The sequence below is a fragment of the Amblyomma americanum genome, chromosome 7 (assembly GCF_052857255.1).
Source record: "Amblyomma americanum isolate KBUSLIRL-KWMA chromosome 7, ASM5285725v1, whole genome shotgun sequence".
Classification (NCBI taxonomy): domain Eukaryota; kingdom Metazoa; phylum Arthropoda; class Arachnida; order Ixodida; family Ixodidae; genus Amblyomma; species Amblyomma americanum.
This window is the reverse complement of record NC_135503.1, coordinates 178896283-178916372: the sequence shown is the minus strand read 5'-3', so window position 1 is coordinate 178916372 and position 20090 is coordinate 178896283. Positions and strand designations below refer to the sequence as shown.

Sequence of the window (20090 nt, the reverse complement as noted above, 5' to 3'; positions counted from 1 at the left end):
TACCGCGTTTTAATTGCAAAGATATTCCCCTCACTGAAAAAGAGCTGTTATGAGCTAAGATAGGTCACAAAAGGAAATTCGTATATCGCCACCACCGACTCCTATTCGCAAGGAAGCTTCTGCACTGCAATTCATTATCACACGTGTACTCCAATACTGTCAAATCTGCCGTGCGCCGGCATACAGCGGGTCATTTCAGCGTTGGAAGCTCAGAACAGCACGAAAGGGCGTTGAGTGTAAGGTGATTTTTTTCGGCTCGTGAAACAGTCGGAGGAAGACGCTTCTTTGGAGCTCCAGCGATTTCGTCCGAAGGTAAGAACATTTGGTATTATTGGTTGATTTCTGGAAGGGTGTTTTTGTACATGCTGTAGGGGCGGTAGTAGTAGGGGCGGTAGCCACGGCAGAGGAGGCTGGGTTTGCGTGCATGCTACCTAAGCGATTTGAGGAGGCGGGTCGGAAAATGGAAGGGGAATGGGCAGCTAGGATTAAGGAACTCAAAAGGATGTGAACGTGGAGCAAGAGGAAAGGAATAAGCTAGAAACTCAGGTCCCTGAGTTGCTTAAGATAGAGGGGTCTAAGGCTGACCCATTCTAGCGAATTGTGGGCGAGGTGAAAGGACACCGGGAAAAAGCGGGCCCAGCTAGAAGACCGTGTGGAGGCACCCAAGTCGCGGCCGGCACGTCACCCCAGTTAGGGGCAGCGCCAGGTAAAAGACGAGGACAGCCTGGTACGCCTAATGACCGTTCTCCCTTAGGCGGAAGGTAGAAGTAACGCTGAGGCTCGTCGAACCTATAGCGCGGCCGACAAGGAACGTAGCAAGTGTTGAGGAGAGCATTTTTGCGCGAGTGAAGGCAGACAGGCGTTTGCAACTGGAGGCCTGATCAGGGAAGTACACGGCAGATGCCATGGTCAAAGCCCATGAGGTAGTATGGGACAAAATGGGTAACGAAAACCTTGCCATCATCCAGGCTGGTCAGAACAATGCCCTGAAGGGGAGGAGCCGGAGCCTCGAGAAAAAGAAGTGATGACGCGCAGACTTAGATAAGCCTCTGAGAGGTTGCATGTGACGATATGCGCAATCAAAAAGGCCAAGAAGCAGTCTTGCGGAATGTAAAGGGCGGTCGCTGAGGCTAACTGTGTAATTAGTGTGATGAGCCGAAAACTTGGATACGCCGCACTGAACGCTAACAGGGACGTGTAACCGGCCCGCTCCCACCCTTTCGCAGATAATGGCATTCACTACCGCGGTATCACTGGCAAGGGGGCGTGGGATAGGATAATTTGCCAGGCAACAGCTCTTTCGGGGGAGTCATCGTTTGGGAACCGCGCTGGACCTGAACAAACAAGACACACTTTAAGGAGGACAGACGAAGCGCGAGACCTAGGGGTTCCCGGAGCCATTGGGGCATCAGTGCAGATAAGGACGAACTGCGGGGAAGCACTGAAGTCAATGAAACCTATGAGCCATAGGAAAAGAAACGGACGTGTAAGTGTCAGTGCCAAATTAATTCAGACATAGGGTATATTAACATGCAAGGTGGCAGGAATAGACTGAAATCGGAGGAAATATCAAATAAGCTAAGGCAGGAGGAATTTATGGTATATCGGTTAATAGGAATACATCTTAGGGACATGGAGCAACCACCCTGTTATCCTTACTACGTATGCGAATATTGAAATAGGATAAAGGGCAGCATAAAGGAACGTAGCAGGGGAGCAAACAGTCCTTGATTTTGTATGCTGTGGACAGGAGCTAATGCTAAAGAGGGGAACAGAAAGGTGGAATTTATCGCAAGCGACATAAATGAGCTTGGAGGAGAGGGCGAGATAATTATTCTAGGCGACATGGATGCACACATAGAAGACCTGGACGGGTACACAGATTCGACAGGAAGCATGCAGCTGGATATGTGTGACAGACATGATTCAGTTGTATGCAGCAGCACCGTGAATTGTGAAGGGCTCGTAATATGGGAGTCGAAAGTCTGCGCTCGACGATCATCATCATCATCAGCCTTACTACACCCACTGCAGGGCAAAGGCCTCTCCCATGTCTCTCCAATTAACCCTATCCTTTGTCAGCTGCATCCACCCTTTGCCTGCAAACTTCTTAATCTCATCCGCCCAACTAACCTTCTGCCGCCCCCTGCTACGCTTACTTTCTCTTGGAATCCACCCCGTTACCCTTAAGGACCAGCGGTTATCTTGCTTTCGCATTACATGCCCTGCCCAAGCCCATTTCTTTTTTGATTTCGACTAGGATGTCATTAACCCGTGTTTGTTCCCTCACACACTCTGCCCGCTTCCGGTCTCTTAACGTTACACCTATCATTTTTCTTTCCATAGCTCGCTGCGTTGTCCTTAACTTAAGCTGAACTCTTTTCGTTAGCCTCCACGTTTCTGCCCCGTAGATGAGTACCGGTAAGATTAAGCTGTTGTACACTTTCCTCTTGAGGGAAATTGGTAAACTGCCACTCATAATCTGCGAGAATTTGCCAAATGCGCTCCACCCCATTCTTATCCTTCTAGTTATCTCCCTCTCATGATCCGGATCATCTGTCACTACCTGCCCTAAGTAGACGTATTCCGTCACAACTTCTAGGCTCTCGCTGCCAATTGTTAACTGTTGTTCTCTTGCTAGGCTGTTGAACATTACCTTGGTTTTCTGCATGTTAATTTTTAGACCAATCGATCTGCTCTGCCTGTCTAACTCATTGATCATGATTTGCAGTTCACCTCCTGAGTGACTCAGTAAGGCAATGTCATCAGCAAATCGCAGATTATTTAGGTATTCTCCATTTATTCTTATTCCCAACTCTTCCCAATTCAGGCCTCGAAATACCTCCTGTAAACATGCGGTGAACAGCATTGGCGATATCGTGTCTAGTTGCCTGACGCCCTTCCTTATTCGAATTTTATTGCTGAGTTTATGGAGGACTCTAGTAGCTGTGCAGCTGCTATATATATCTTCCAATATTTTGACATAAGGCTCTTCTACCCCCTGATTACGCAATGCCTGTATGACTGCTGAGGTTTCCACCGAGTCGAATGCTTTCTCGTAATCAATGAAAGCTATATATAGAGGTTGGTTATATTCTGCGCATTTCTCTATCACCTGATTGATAGTGTGAATATGATCTATTGTGGAATATCCTTTACGAAAGCCTGCCTGATCATTTGGTTGATTAAAGTATAACGTTGCCCTGACTCTATTAGCGATTACCTTAGTAAATACTTTGTAGGCAACGAATAGTAGGGTGATCGGCCTGTAATTTTTCAAGTCCTTGGCGTCTCCTTTCTTATGAATTAAGATAATGTTTGCATTCTTCCAAGCTTCTGGTACAGTCGAGGTCATTAGGCATTGCGTATACAGGGTGGCTAGTTTTTCTAGCACGATGTCCCCTCCCTCCTTCAACAGATCTGCTGTTACCTGGTCCTCCCCAGCTGCTTTTCCTCTTTTCATTGCTTCTAAGGCTTTCTTTACTTCATCTTTCGTTACTTGCGGGATGACGCATTGCTGTGCACTGCTGTCTTTCACATTAACCCTCTGATTACACTGGCTACTGTACAGGTCTGTGTAGAACTCTTCAGCTACGTTAACTATCTTATCTATATTGCTAATGACGTTGCCCTGCTTGTCTCTTAATGCATACATCTGGTTTTTACCTATGCCTAGTTTACTTTTCACTGCTTTTAGGCTACCTCTGTTCTTTAGAGCATGCTCGATTCTCCCCATATTAAACTTCCTTATGTCGGCTACCTTGCGCTTATTTATTAACTTTGATAGCTCCGTTAGTTCTATTCTATCGGTAGGGTTAGACGCCCCCATGCTTTGGCGCTTCTTAATCAGCTTCTGATTAAGAAGCTCGACGACACATAGGATGCACAATAGGTTGGCGGTAATGAACATAGATGAACATGGCTCCAGAACTCGAGGTACCGACCACAAACATATTAGGCTGACCTTCATGAAAGAAACAATGTAGGACCGATGCAAGATAAACAATCAGATGGGGTCTTTTACTCAGAAGAACAACTTGAAGCAGGAACCAAAAAAATTGTGAAAGTAACTCAGGAGGGTAATAAAACACAATGAGGTTTTGCAAAATTAAGTCGATTACTTGAGATAGACCTGGCTAAGATGCGAGTCGGGCCTAAAGGAAAAAGAAGACGAAAAGAGTTTCTGGGGTTAGGACGTCAAGAAGGCTGTAGAGAGGCGTCAGGAAGCCTGCAGGGAACACAACTATTCCCAGAAAAACGAAAAGGGGGGGGGGGGAGCAGAAGCTGAAGTAGACATAAAATTAGCTACAGTTTATTTACTGCTGAACCTGGTTAAAAAGCGAAAACTGAGGTGTATTGGGACACTAGGCGTGGCTCCGCGTCTGTAACGATGAGTGCGTTCCCCTCACTGGATAGGCAACACGCCCACCCTGCCAGGTGGCGGCTAAATTAATGGTTGATCGCGAGAGGTTGGTGACCCAGGGCCTAATGCTGCAGTGCCACGTGTCTGCCACAACCTTTAGTGCATGCAGCCAACATCTCTCTCTCTCACCACCGACACCTACCTGAAAGCGCGATTGAGGCGTCTACTGACCGAGGGAGCCAGTTATGCGCCTTCTTTTCCTCAAAATCGTCGGAGTCTAGAACCTTCTCAACGCCAACGCCAGTAACCACAATGAACGCCCGCGGTCTATAGCTTCAGCACCGCGTGCCTGCCACAACGTTGTCAATGCCAACGCATGCAGCGCACATCTGTCACTACCGCCACGCAACATAAAGTGAGGCAGAGGTGTTCATTGTTCCAGGGAACTAGCTTTGCGCCTTTTGCTTTGCTTTCGAAGCTCCGGCTCTTTATTGGTTTCGGTACAGCTGCGGCTCGGCTACGTCACGCGATTCTCCTCGGTTCAAGGCCATATGACACTCACGCCGAGCAAGCTACGGAAGGGAGTAGTAAAGCTTTGGCTTTAAAAGTGGGATACATTCATAAAGTGTACAAGGAAAGCATACTGGTTCATCAATGCGAAAAATAGAAAGTTGGAGGCCAATGGGTGCAACAAGTAAATAAAAAATTGCTGATGGCTTAACTCTGTTATGCCAGGATATACGTAACGAAAGCACGGCGACTTCTGCATCGGAAGAGTTCATTCACTAGATGCGCCTTCATTCAGAGAGCCGTCGTGGCGGAGTGGTGGCATCTCCGCCTCAAACGCCGGAGGCCCTGGCAACGGCAACGGCCTCGGCAACGGCTTTTTTGTTATTCAGTGAGTGTGCGCGGGGTCGCTCTCATAGATGCCGTCACCGAATACGTTGGTTAGCGGTTCAGCGCAGGCTCTGTTAAGCCGCGTTTATACTCCGGCGTAACGCGCGCGCTGCACGGCGACGTCACGTCGGCCACAGCGAGATCCTCCATACTCCAACTGCGCTTGACCGCCGACGCGTTCGGCGGCTTCTGCGCACTCTGACCGCACTGGCGGAGACTTGGAGCATGTCTATTTCGCGCCGAGTGCGCCAGCCGCCGCCGGCCCTGCCAGACCGGTTCGGCTCCGCGGCGAGGCGCGCGTTGTGACGTCATGTGCCTCCTCGGAGCACCGCCATGGCGAAATCGCAACTTCGCGGCCAGTAAAGCTTTCGCTTTGACAGGATAGAAAACCATCTCAGAAATTTTGGAACCACCGAAACTCCATCAGTAATAAGACTCAGCTAGGACAAAAGTTCACAGTTACAGATAAAGGTATTCGGCTTGAAGGGGATGAGGCGAGGGAATATGTACAAACAAGGATAAGAGAATATTTTAAGCCCCAGAAATACTGAACATAGTTTACCGAAGGAGGATACACTGGTAAGTGCAATTGTTTTTCTTGTACAAAGAGAGCGGGAGAGGCCAAAGTAGGAGATTTAGTACCAGTTCGACATGACCAGATGTTATGACTGTTGTGCCTAAACAAATTCTCGTACTACTACTGCTACTGTTACTACTGCTGCTACTGCTGCTGCTACTACTGCTGCTGCTGCTGCTACTACTACTACTACTACTACTGCTGCTGCTACTGCTGCTGCTGCTGCTGCTACTACTACTGCTACTACTGCTGCAGCTACTACTACTGCTGCTGCTGCTGCTGCTACTACTACTGCTGCTGCTGCTACTACTACTACTACTACTACTACTGCTGCTGCTGCTGCTGCTACTACTACTACTACTACTACTGCTGCTGCTGCTGCTGCTACTACTACTACTACTACTACTACTACTACTACTGCTGCTGCTGCTACTACTACTGCTACTGCTGCTGCTGCTAGTGCTGCTGCTGCTGCTAGTGCTGCTGCTGCTGCTGCTGCTAGTGCTGCTGCTGCTGCTAGTGCTGCTGCTGTTAGTGCTGCTGCTAGTGCTGCTAGTGCTGCTGCTAGTGCTGCTAGCGCTGCTGCTGCTAGTGCTGCTAGTGCTGCTGCTGCTGCTATTGCTGCTGCTATTGCTGCTGCTAGTGCTGCTAGTGCTGCTGCTGCTGCGCTAGTGCTGCTGCCGCTGCCGCTGCCGCTGCTACTACTACTACTGCTGCTGCTGCTACTACTGCTGCTGCTGCTACAGCTACTGCTGCTGCTGCTAGTGCTGCTGCTGCTGCTAGTGCTGCTAGTGCTGCTGCTGCTGCTAGTGCTGCTGCCGCTGCCGCTGCCACTGCTACTACTACTACTGCTGCTGCTGCTACTACTGCTGCTGCTGCTATAGCTACTGCTGCTGCTGCAGCTGCTGCTGCTGCAGCTGCTGCTGCTGCAGCTGCTGCTGCTAGTGCTACTGGTGCTGCTGCTAGTGCTGCTTGTGCTGCTGCTGCTAGTGCTGCTAGAGCTGCTGCTGCTGCTACTAGTGCTGCTAGAGCTGCTGCTGCTGCTGCTGCTGCTAGTGCTGCTAGTGCTGCTGCTGCTAGTGCTGCTAGTGCTGCTGCTGCTAGTGCTTCTAGTGCTGCTGCTGCTGCTGCTAGTGCTGCTAGTAGCGCTGCTGCTGCTGCTGCTGCTGCTGCTAGTGCTGCTGCTAGTGCTGCTAGTGCTGCTGCTGCTGCTGCTACTACTACTACTACTACTACTACTACTGCTACTACTGCTTCTACTACTACTACTACTACTACTATAGGTTAATCGACAAATTGGGACCAAAATCTAAGCAAACATTCAGAGAGGTAGTCAGCAAAATGATAATGAATGAAAAAGCCCACGATGGATGGTGATTAAGCACAATGAGCATGATATATAAGAGAAAGGGGTAAAAAGCTGACAAATAACTACTGTCCCATAGCAGTGATGTCAGTGGTTCAAAGGGTGGGGAAGCAGCTAATAATTCTGAGGGCACCTAAAGGTGGCCACATGCAGGAATGCATAGAATTTTCTAGAACGCGAGTTTTGTCCACGACGCCAGTATGCATTGCATTTTTTTATTTTACTTTTGTTTTTGTGTTTTCCTTTATTTCTTATTTTATTCTTTTAAACTTTTATTCATTCATTCATTCATTCATTTATTCATACTGTCAGCCCTGGGCGGGCTATTACAGGAGTGGAAATCAAACTTGAAACAGAAAAAGAACACATTAAACAAACACTGAGATCAACACTAAATTTCATACATAATTGTGTTTGCCACTTGAACAAAACGAAAACATTGTCATAGAAATCAAGCAGAACATAAAATATTGTGCAGTTTATCTAAAAATTCGCTTAGTGATTGTGACGTGACAACGGAGTTTGGTAACATATTCCATTCCTTAATGGCTCTAGGGAAAAAACTAAATTTAAAGCAATCATTTCTGACAGGCGGCATTGGGATGTACAAACTGTGACGATGGCGTGATGTTTCCCCTGTTTTAATTTCAAAGTATTTTGTTTGATCGATTTTCAAGTAGTGGTTAGCGATCTGGAAAAGAAACTTGAGTCTGTCGCATTTGGTTCTAATGTCAAGTGTTTGCAAATCAGCAGATTTACACAAAGAAGTTGGAGAATCAGAATAACGATACCTATTAAATATAAACCTTGCTCCGAGACGCTGGATTCTTTCCAGCTTAGAACAGTTGGAAGCAGTGTACGGGTCCCAGACAACTTTTGCATATTCGAGGATAGGCCTAACTAGGCTTTTGAAAACCAGACTTTTTATTTCAGGAGTTGCACTGCACATATTGCGTCTCAAGCTCCAGAGTGCCTTGGAAGCCTTAGTACATACATTATCTATGTGTGAATTCCAGCGTAAGTCAGATGTGAGTGTTACTCCAAGGTATTTAAAATTACTTACTCTAGTTAGTAATCTACCATTAATGCTGTAACTGTAATCAAGGACAGTTTTCTTTCTTGTAATGGTCATAAAAACTGTTTTGTTTGAATTTAATACCATCTGCCACACCTTACACCATTCATGTATTTTCTGCAAGTTTTGATTGAGTTCTGCCTGATCTTCTGGAGTATTAATTTGTTTATAAACGATGCAGTCATCTGCATACAGTCTAACTGGAACGCTCAAACCAACAGGCAAGTCGTTGATGAAGATCAAAAACAAGAGAGGGCCCAGAACGCTGCCCTGGGGAACACCGGAATCGACTGGCATGATGTTGGATTTATACTCTTGAACCTGAACATACTGTACTCTAGACGAAAGATATGACCTGAACCACTTAGTTATAGTTTCATTTTTAAATATGGCACTGATTTTTAGTAATAGCTTAGGGTGCGAAACCTTATCAAACGCCTTTGCAAAGTCCAAAATTATGATGTCTGTTTGCATGCGGGAATTAATTGACTGAGAAAGATCATGTACAGTTTCCGTGAGTTGTGTGATGGTAGAAAGCCCCTTGCGGAAGCCATGCTGGTTTACAAATAGGTGGTTGTTACTCTCAAGAAAAGTTGATAAGTGAGCGTACATAATATGTTCGAGTAACTTGGAACACGTGCTAATGAGGGAAATAGGTCTATAATTTTCAACGTTAGAAGTGGGACCATTTTTATGCACAGGCACTATTTTCGCACATTTCCAGGCAATGGGAACACAACTACTGTCGATAGACGATTGAAAGATTTTGGTAAGAAATTTAGAATTCCACTCTGCATATCTATATAAGAATTCATTCGGGATACCGTCCGGTCCTGAGTTCTTTTTAGTGTTGATATTCAAAAGGAGTTTCAGAACTCCTTCTTCACTTATTTCTAAATCGGGTATAGGAGGGCAACCTGGAGGCTCAAAAAACGGTGATTCGCCGTCATCTTCAGTGAAAACAGATGCAAAAAATGAATTAAAACTTTCAGCCCTCTGGGGGCTCTCTTCTTCATTAGAATGGTGAGTTTTACCGCCGCCATTTATATATCGCCAGAACTTTCTGGGCGCTTCAGTAAGAAATCTGGTGAGAGTCTGACTGTAAAAGGTATTTTTACTTTCTTTGATGAGTCGCTTTAACTCTTGGCTCATACGACATATGGAGGTTTTTAATTCAGGGCTTGGGTATTGTGAGCATCTTTTTCGTTTCCTTTTGAGCTGTCGTTTTTTGTGAATAATGTCTCTATTAATCCAAGGATGCTTCCTTTTTGTTATTTTCGTGGTTTTAGGAATGAACATCTCAATTGCTTTCGCTGTCATGTTTGCAAAAAAATCCCACAACTTATCTGTGCCAAGTCCATCTTGATATAAACACATGAATTCATCAAACGAGATCTCAAGGTAGTCCAGTAATCCGACATCATCGGCAGCCGCAAAATTCAAAACAGTCTTTCTGCAAGATTTGTGACATATTTCGTGAGTCATATTGAGCGACATAATCACCATTTTATGGTCAGACAATCCTTCTTCAACATCACAATTCAGCAAAAACTCTAGTAGACCAGATGACAAAAAGACAAGGTCTAGTATCGAGGATGTTGTCGTACATACTCTCGTACTCTTTTCAACAATCTGAGTCAAACCATAGCAATAGGCGAGTTCGATCAGATGTTCACTGCTAGCTGTATCAACTCTGCCGGGAGAAAGCGACATCCAATCAATTCCTGGCAAATTAAAATCACCTGTCAGCATAATATTGTCACCAAAGTGTACATTTAGGTCCAGTAACCTTTTTAGGTTATCAAGCACGTCTATGGTTGAATTGGGAGCTCTGTAGAAAGCACCCACTAAGACAGTACGACCATTCAGTCTGGTTTTAATCCATGCAGTTTCTAAATCATCAAACCCTTCTATAACTGAGAATACTATATTACTCTTAACCAGTATTGCAACACCGCCACCCCTCCTTTCACGGTCTTTTCGTACTATGGAGTAGTTTGGGGGAGCAACTTCACAGTCTTTAATATCTTTATGTAGCCATGTCTCTGTGATTACCATAATATCGGGTTCATGTTCAAGGCATATACTTTCTATGGCGTCAACCTTGTTAAGCATGCTCCTAGCGTTCACATTTATAATTTTAAAGCAGACCGTCTTATGATTGTTTAGTCACTCATTGCTAGTGCTAGTGGCAACCTGGCATTTGAACCGCTGCTTGGTCTCCTCGTTCCATGCGTATAAGGTATTCTTGACTTTTAACTTATCAAAAATTAACTTAGCTTTCACGCCGTTCTTTCGTTCATCGGCACAGGAGTTCCAAAGATTTTTTCGTATTTCCACAACCCTTTTAGAAAAATCTTCATTTACACTAAATTGAGTGCCTTTTAGGTTGAAACAGTTACTCATTATTTTCATCTTATCCCTAAAGTCAGTAAGTTTAATAATAATCGGACGGTCTCTACCTGGTTCCCTCTTTCCAAGTCGGTGAATCCTTTCAATAGTGTCCACCCTTTGTTTCAGAATTTTATTTCTATATCTTTCTAGTTTAATTCTTTTTAATCTTTGTTTTCTATTATGTTTTTATTTATATATTTTAGTGTTGATGAATTCATTTGATTGCCAGATAAGGCAGACACTTTCTGCGAATGGTCACTTCCTGCGGACACTCATTACGTAATTAAGGTTTTGGCGTTAAAACTCTCAGGGCACCAAGTCTGCTTACGTGGAGGAGTGCCAAAGCATGTCTTTTGAAGAAAGGAAAAGTTTACGTGGCTCCCACGCGTTTTTTCGCTACCGAGCGGTGACGTCATCGAACCTTTAGAACGCGGGTTTTTTCCATCGCGCCGTCGCGCGTTGCATCACGCCACCACATGTTTCCCTGAGGTCAGCGCTCGGTAACCATGGCAACGAGATTGTCATGATGTCACTAAGCGGCGGTAGCCATGGTAACCACAATGTCGTGACGTCACCATGCGGTCCTTCCATTGTGGCATTTCGTGATATTTTTTGCCACCTCTTTTACTTCAATAAAGTTAGCTCGCTTTACGTTAATTGAACACTCTTTAATATTTTTTCACTCTTTTACTCGTCTCGCTTTCTTTTTTTGCAGTACTTTAACGTAAGCGGCTGTTTTGACGTCCATACACTATATCGACGTCCATGGCCAACTTGACGTCCAAGTTCATTTTTGCATTTAATTACCTAATAACACCACATCGAACATATTTTTCCCACTGCGAAGCCTCAACACACACTGTCTAACACAACAAACTTTTGCACATCATCTTTAAAGAACGACACAATCATGCGGAGAATCTTTTGCTGACGCGAAATAGCCATCTAATGCTTTCGCATTAAAACCGCCGCGGTGCCTTAGTGGTTGAGCATCCGCCTCGTATGCGGGAGGTGCGGGGATCGGTCCCCAGTGCCACCGGGTACCCAACGATGATACAGTGGGTACAAGCTTCCCTTGCCTGGTGCTCGGCTTATTCAGGGTGAAATGCTTGGAAAATGGCCATTTGACCTACCTTGAGCAATTGAAAGTACCTTATGTCATGGCTCTCTTTGGCCGCAGATGCCCTTGCGCCATAAAAATTCACTATCACTATCACTTTCGCACCAAACATTCTGTGGGCACTTAAGTCTGCTTACGTGGAGGAATGCGAAAGAATAAAATTTTATACAACGCGTGTTTTTTCCACGACGCAAGTGCGCGTTCTATTTATTTTTATTTGGTATTTTTTTAATTTTAGTTTTGACGTCCAGGTGCTACGTTGACCCCCGTGGCTGTTTTGGCATGCAGGTGCTATGTCGACGTCCGTGGCTGTTATGACATTTAATTGCAGTTTTCGTGTTTAATTAATCAATTAATTACAATTCATCAATCAAATCTTTCCCACAGCAAGATCTCATCACGCACTAAGACAAAGGTTTTCACATTTATCTTCACAGAACGACGTATTCGTGCGGAGGAAGTTATGCTGACACGAAACACGGGGCTATTGTGACGTCAAAGTGTAATTAACTAATTACAATTGACAACCGAATTTTTTCAACAGCAAGATCTCGTCACGCACTACCTAACACAATGAAACTTTTTCACATTTAGCTTCATGGGACGACACGCTCGTGCAGAGAAGGTTTTGCTGACGCGATATAGCCATCTAATGCTTTCGCATTTAAAAAATGGCTGTGGTTTAGCTATGGTTATACCTGGAGTGGCGCGATAGCCACAGCTGGCCGCTGCGTTTCGCTGCGCGTTCCTTGTTCATCTTGGTCGTTGGACGTGTATTCACTATCTCCCCTTCTCCACTCCTCCCCCAGTCAATTTCGCCGGCGCGCCGCGCCGCCAGCAGCTGCCACGTTGGTCTAAGAGCACTTGCTGCTGGGCTAGTTGATTTTGGTTCATAATTAAATAGTTTTTAGGCGCAAAAAAGAGACAAGACACATAGGGTAGGTGACAGGACGAAGCGCCACGTCCTGTCACCAACCCTATGTGTCTTGTCTCTTTTTTGCGCCTAAAACTATTTAATTATGCCACGTTGGCCACGGCGCCACAACACTGAATGCTCGAAATGCTAGCGTAATGAAGGCACGTGGCGCGCACATCAGGTGCTTGCTCTGACGTCACTCCGCGCATGCGCACAACTGACGAGTCGGGAGGCGTCTGCTCCGCCATTGGCGCAGCGGCGAGGCGTGCGGCGCGCACACCAGCTGCGGGCTATGATGTCACTACGCGAATGCGAACAGCTGGCGGAGCGGTGGTGCCTAGGCTCAGCGCGCAACCACGCTTACCTCGCAAGGTTTCTGGCGTAGTGTAGCTATCACTACAATAAAAGACAGACTGCAGGCATGGAGCAACAATATTCGGCGCACAATCGGAAGACCGGCGCGGCGTGGAAGGCGCCGATGGAGGCGAACCGCAAAGGCGCCCGTGTGCTGTGCGATGTCAGTGCACGTTAAAGATCCCCAGATGGTTGAAATTATTCATATTTAGAAAAGACAGCGCACCTTAAGACAAGGACAGAGGCAGATATAACGACACAGCACATCAACTCACACGTGAAATTATAGAAGCCGCCCACATTTTAAAGCTAGGAGAATATTGTGTGAGCACACCATCGGTAGCTCTAACAAAACGGGAATTGGAATATTTTAGCCAGGTTTCGTTGGAGTAATTAGGTAGTCGTATCCTAACCTCGATGCTTTATTGGATGGATTCTGAATTCGACCTTTAGCTCTTATTGGTCCTTTTCGCATCGGTTTTTCCTCCTCTTTTAAGGCCTTTTTGGCTCTTTTATTGTATTTTAATTGTCATTGAGCTTTTAACAGGTTTTTGGATCTTTTAATTCAAATTCTCTTCACTCTGCTTCTAACGGCCTTATGGCTTTTACTCCATTTTTTTCACGTTGTTATCGCAAATTTTCATTTGTCGCTCTCTTACTGCCTTTCAGCGCCATCCTTTACCAGCCCTTACCTTTTATTCACTCCCAGGTGCGCACTGTTATCTCGTGTCTTTTCACCTAAGTTATCTTTCTGTCGCGTGCAAACCAAGCAGCTGCTCCCCATGTATTCCCGCCCACTTATCTTATATATATTGCGTCACTCTGCAGTAGAACTAGTTGAAGCCAGCGCTGTGTCGTTACATCTGCCTCTGTCCATGTCCTAAGCTGCGCTATTTTTTCAAATATGAGCTACCTATACTAGACCGTTTGGCCACCCTTGCATGAAATTATTCAGTCACATCAAGGATCCACGAGGGAGGTGTGCTTTTGTTCGATGCCTGGGCACTCCTGCTTAGTAAAAACATTCCTGTAAACTGCCACCGCAGTCTGCTTGTAAGAAAGCCAACTATAATATGCAAGTCAGAAGACACGCCGCGAGTGTTTGTGTAAGTATATACTATAGTTCGACACGCATAAGTCGACACGCATCTCTCCCTGCAGTACGCCCGCTCGTATTACCCGCTCCAAACGTGAGCTCTCCGTAAGCGACAAGTAGATTGTTCCCATTATTTATATGATGCGGGTCTAGCTCACAGCCGCCGCAAAGCAAATATTTTCTCGACGGCCGCGAAGATAGATCTCGGAGGACAAGCTATTTTGACAAACCGGAAACGACCAATGGGGCTGTGATTGGCTAATCGCGGGGAGGACTTCCAAGCGACGAGCGACGAGACCAGCAACACAGCCAACATTCTTCGTGTGACGACGTCGCCCGCCGCCTTCGCGTTCGCATGAGTTTGACGCACTTGGAGCTCAGCCTTAATGCTGAAGAAGGATGGAAAGTTGGGCTAGTTAACAGTTCATGCTGGGTGGAACGGCGCGAACAGACGAGAGACGAGAAAAGAAAGACAGCCAGGTAAATAATGGAGGCATATTTCATTCGAAAAAGACAAGCAGAGTGTGTTAGCCAGCCTTCCTTGTTTCTGGTTGATGAGGAGGTTTCGTTTTTATATAATTCATGAACAGAAAGTAAGGCGGGGGGGAGGCTCGTTGTTAATGAGAGTGTACCTTGCGGCTGATAAGTGTGTAGCGATGTAACCATTGAAAGTGCCAGCGCAATTGCTATGTTGCTGATATGCCACGTGTTTTTTGGGGTATAAAATGTATGTTCTCAATTGGGTTGAGAATTGAAGACCATAAGCTCCTGTATCGCGCTCAACTAACACCTCGCCAAACGCGTTCAGCACATGCATAAATGCGCGCGTCTGAGCACGTACTCGGGGCTGGAATCTGCGGCCGCTCTCGTGGAAGTCCTCGAACACCATCGCAATATCAGCAGGGTGCGCAAATTAACAGCCCAAATATTTTATGAATCAAAATTCTATGCTATCGTAATATGAAGAAAGCATTTGTGCTTGCCAGCTGGTGAGACAATCCAACTGCGATCACACCACATACGCAAAGCAAATAGATAAACAAGGAGAACAATCGCAAAAGGCGCCGTTGCAGGCAACACACACAATATGCACCGTGGTATTGTCAAAACAAACGCCTGCATCGCGCAAAACTTCGTATGAAGAAACGTGTTCTCTTTAGTCCATATAAAAATTGCCGCTCGGACTTCCCGCTACCATACCACCTCTCTGTCCACTGCTAAATGCCCGAGCGCTGCCAACATAAAATCGCCCTGGCGAGTCTGGCTGCCCGCAGGCAGCCCGAAGCCGGCAAGCCAGAGAAAAACGATCGCGTTCTGGGCATCCACATAAAGTGCGCGGAGCAGCCCGAGGAAATCGAGCGCCTGGCTCCGCGCAGTGGCAGCCCGCGGGCAGCCAGAGGCGGATAATCGAATGAGCCCATTGCGATGATGTACGAGTACTTTCACGAGAGCGGCCGCAGGTTTCAGCTCCAAGCACGTGCATATATGAATGTGCTGAACCTGCTTCGCGACGTGTTGTGCTCGATCGATACCAGAGGGTACGACCTTCCCTGCGTTCTGCGCAGTCAAAAGGTGAATATGCTTTGAGAAATGCTTGATTGACTGAAACATGTCCTTTATTAAACGCCCTCACGAGCACACATTGCTCGAGGCATCTCTGCGGGCATGCAAGTGCCCACACTGTTGTCTTCCGGCAGCCGAGGCAAGTGCTGATCCGGTCGTCATAGCCGTATAGAGCTTGATACCCGGGCCTTCGGCCACAAAGGCTTAAAATATCTTAGTGGTAGCGTGCGCATGCACCTCCTCGCGTTTGGCTCATTAAAGAGATAAAGAGAATTTCTCAGCGCAGATCATAACGGAAGCACACGCGCCGCCGATATGCAAGGCCAGATGGTAGCGCCTTTCATTGGAATGCCACTCCTCTGCGGTGAAGCAGTAGCATTACAGACACGATAAGGAGCTAAATTTGTACAGTACACCCTCTTGCTCTATACCAAATGCTCTTGTATCATATGCTTATAGGCTCTTATATCATATGCAGATCATATGCTCTTTTTTCGAGATTGAGTGCATTCCTTGCCGGCAGAAAAAGCCGGCGGCCGACAAACTACAATTGAACGGAATGTATCTTGACTCTTTTCTGCTTACAGCCCACAGAAAGCAGTTCATGAACGTGGAAATCGGACGAACTACAATTGAACGGAATGTATCTTGACTCTTTTCTGCTTACAGCCCACAGAAAGCAGTTCATGAACGTGGAAATCGTAACGATTAAAATCGTAGAGCAAGCTAACGAAGGCCGAAATTTTCCCAAGCATAAAAGGACCGGCCCGTCACGCTCTTGTGAGCCATGTTTTGCGGTTGCGCGGGTTCTGTCAACGGGCAAAGATACCAAAGCTAGGGAATTATTTGAAGCTTTCTTTATCTAAAAAAACACGAAGCATGTGCATCAGTGACACATCTATAGCTTTTTATAGGGCCGGGAACAACTTTTCACCCGTTCACTATTATATCAAACTTTAAGCATTATGGTATACCTCGCCCATGGGCGTTCGGAAGGGGGGGGGGGGGGGGGGGGTCAAGAGGGACGGATTGAATGCTCTGAGTGGTTACAAGGGCGCAACGTACTACAGTGGTTGGCTCGCTTCCAGTAAGCTCACGATCTCGCGATACTGAACGACACTGTCGAACTCCTCTTTGGTGTGCCAAGAATGAGCTTCTCGTCCATCGGCTGCCAGTGCAGTGCGACTCAAAGAGCGGCCGCTGCTATTGTAGAGAGCTATTGACACGCCCACTCGGTCGTCGTCTGTGTTCTCTTGAGTTTACACTGCACATTTGCACGACAGTAAAGCAACACGATTCGGCAAAAGAAACAGGCAGAAAACGAGGTGCACAGGCGCACACCGCGCCTTCTCATACTCAGCTCACGTGAACTCCTTGTTTTCCAGACATTGAATCCCTACGTCGGCGCTCGCTGCATCACCTAGGCCGCCTAGAGAGGAATGCCGGATCAATGGGCAGGTCCGTCTAGCTCCAGACGCAGCCTTGCAGAAACCAACGCAGATAACTGCGCGGAAGAAAGATGTCCAAAGAAGCGCTGCCGGGGACTATACGCACCGCAGTGTAACCCAGCTACGGGCAATTCACACACTCCCCTTCTAACTACGCCCCTTAAATGATAATGGTGATTGGTTAATAAGCAAAATTTTTTGCCTGAGGCGCTGCATGCATTCTTTGCTATTCTCAAATAAATGGAAAATCCTTCTAGTAAAAAAAAAACATCACATCTGCACGAACAGTGAGAAAAGTTCTGAGACATACTTGTAATGTGGTTCTATAGTTATTACTGCAGCAGTATCATATTTAAAAAACAGCAGCTTTATAGAGCTTAATTTCATTGTTAAACTAATGTTCGCGATGCAATATTTGCCAACTTTTAACATTATTGTTACTAATAGCGGGGCAGTGCATAATTACCTTTATCGCCAATGAGCTACATCACGATTACGAACCAACTTCTTCAACTTCTTTTATTTTTCACCTGATGGGCTGTATAGCGGTGTACAGGGGCTGCGCTCCTGTCATTTTCCTGCCACAGAGGAGCGCAAAACAGGGATATTGCATTTCTGCAAGAACGCCAAGAGCTATTACGGCGCGCTGAAAACGAGCCACTCTCCCTTGGCACGTCGTCTGTCGCGGTTATCTTCAGCAAACACTGCACCATAGCACGACCGCCGAGCAAATGGGCTTGGCAGAAACCAACGCCGTAAACGAGGCACAAAAGCAGACGCCGTGCGTGTTCTTTCCGCACCGCCAGCGTTCCCTTTTACGCTTTTCATCGCTCCGGCAACCGTCTCGTCCACACTGCTCAGCACTGGGGATGACACACGTTGTAAAACAGCTTCTTAAAAGGCAGGTGATACACAACGCAGGTGACCAGCCATGCCCGGATGCTCTAGCGGAAAAAATTGAACAACAATATCCGCAGGATCCAGAATACGTTGCACAAAAAAGCACGTGGCATCTTTTGCGTGCCTTGCTCGCACAAGACAACACACGAGACCTACCACAGAAAAACACGACAGCACACAAGGCATAAACAAAACTGTTGAACAACTACGGACTCTGTAAACACCTGCGGCATATATGCCACTGTACACATACTACACGGGCCCCACAAACGACACTGACGGCTACTTCACTTGGCGGAATAAGACAACGGCGCCGGTCCCTGATAGTATCACATATCCTCTTCTCCGCAACCTGCCTGACAGAGAAAGAAACTCTGCTCTTTCAAATGAACGAGCACTGCAACAAGGGCTCCCTCCACCACGAATTGAGAACATCAGACATTACTATGATCCCAAAATCAAGAAACGTTGTGACGCTTAACAACCTCACACCGATATTCTTAACGTCATGAGTGGCCAAAACAACGCAACTTCTTGCGTTGAACAAACTAGAGGAACATCTGGAAAACACTAAACATTTTCTTTACCAGCTCATGGGGTACTGCAAAAACATCTGCACGCAGGACCTATTTCTCATATTAAAGGACACGTTTCTGCAGCCGACGGCAGCATAGACGCCAACACCTCTTGCAATAAACATAATGAATGCCATTGATAACTTTACACACGATTACGTACTCAAATCTGATCACTACGCAGAATTTGGCGCCATGTACAATTACACACGCAATTTCCCCAAATGTACCACGGCCGGCTTCAAGGCCACACTGTCTCTCTCCTTCCCATTTAACATTACCCGTTGAACACGTCAAGAATCAAATATACCTCCCACACTCTTTCATCTAAAACTATCTATGACAGCTCTCACAAGGCAGCTAACCACAATCCTCAGCCTTCATCACGCTTTCTGCGCCGACGTCATTACTGTATGGTGCTAAACGACCGCAGCGGTGGCCAAGTGGTTGACCATCCGCCTCGCATGTGGGAAGTTCGGGGTTTGATCCCCAGTGCCACCGGGTACCCAACGGTGATACAATGGGTACAAGCTTTCCCCTGGTCTGGTGCTCGGCTTATATAGGGTAAAATGCTTGCGAATGGGTCTTTGACCTCACCTTCAGAAGTCGAAAATAGCTTGTGCCATGGTGCTCTTTAGCCATACATGCCCTTGCGCCATAAAAATCCGTATTCATCATCATGGCGATAAACCGGTTGTCAAGTTGGACGTCTAAACAAGCCTCGACGAAAGCATAGACACCACAGTGGTGCACTTCCACAAAGCTGGACAACAACCATCTGCAGAGAAGTCGGACCTCCCCCTAAAGAACCGAACACAATACCAAAAGAAAACCAACGTCTTGTTACAACTGACCCTGTACAACGCAAAACAGATACCAAAGGTGAGATCGTGCAGAATACTAGGAATGCGAACACATGACAACAAAAACAATGCAATGTGTAACGCTGTATAATTTCAAAAAATTGACGAAATCTCACACACATAATCTGTCGGATCAATAGAAAAAGACACGTCCTTAGAAAAGAACAAGCAGCGGAGCTCGTCACTGCATTCATGTATTGCAGACTCCTGCACACCGCCCAGTATCTGACACTAACACAAACTATAAAACTTGAATCTGCACTCAACGATCTTGTCACCACTTCGCGCACTTTTGCGGGCCCTCCAAGACACCCTTAGAGCGTTTGGGGGTAGCGGTCTCGGTCACAAAGGAGATGCCATCGACACAGTGTGGCAAGCTCTGCCGGAGACCAGCTACCAAGTGACAAGCGGGTTGGTCGTTCGGTGCCCAGCTTTCGTTGGTCGTAAGCCAGAGAATGGGTCGGATCCAAAGGTTCACAAAACAAAACAGTTTATACAGCAAAGAGGCGATAGAGAGGATTTCATAATCCCTCGTACGAGCACAGAAAAAGTGATTTTTAAAAACAATGCATCTCGTGCAAAG

General features: G+C 46.5%; 1 protein-coding gene across 8 annotated transcripts in view; it reads right to left on the bottom strand.

Annotated features, from left to right (window-relative positions):
- LOC144096773 (uncharacterized) overlaps window positions 1-20090 on the bottom strand; it is a 352209-nt gene that overhangs the window by 218567 nt on the left and 113552 nt on the right. For 6 of the 8 annotated variants that reach the window (XM_077629652.1, XM_077629655.1, XM_077629653.1 and 3 more), the window contains one exon: window positions 17087-17225. The exons of the other annotated variants lie outside the window; for them this stretch is intronic. In XM_077629652.1, the coding sequence (XP_077485778.1) occupies window positions 17087-17225 (139 nt within the window). The remainder of the gene's footprint in view (window positions 1-17086; window positions 17226-20090) is intronic. 8 annotated transcript variants of the gene reach the window in all.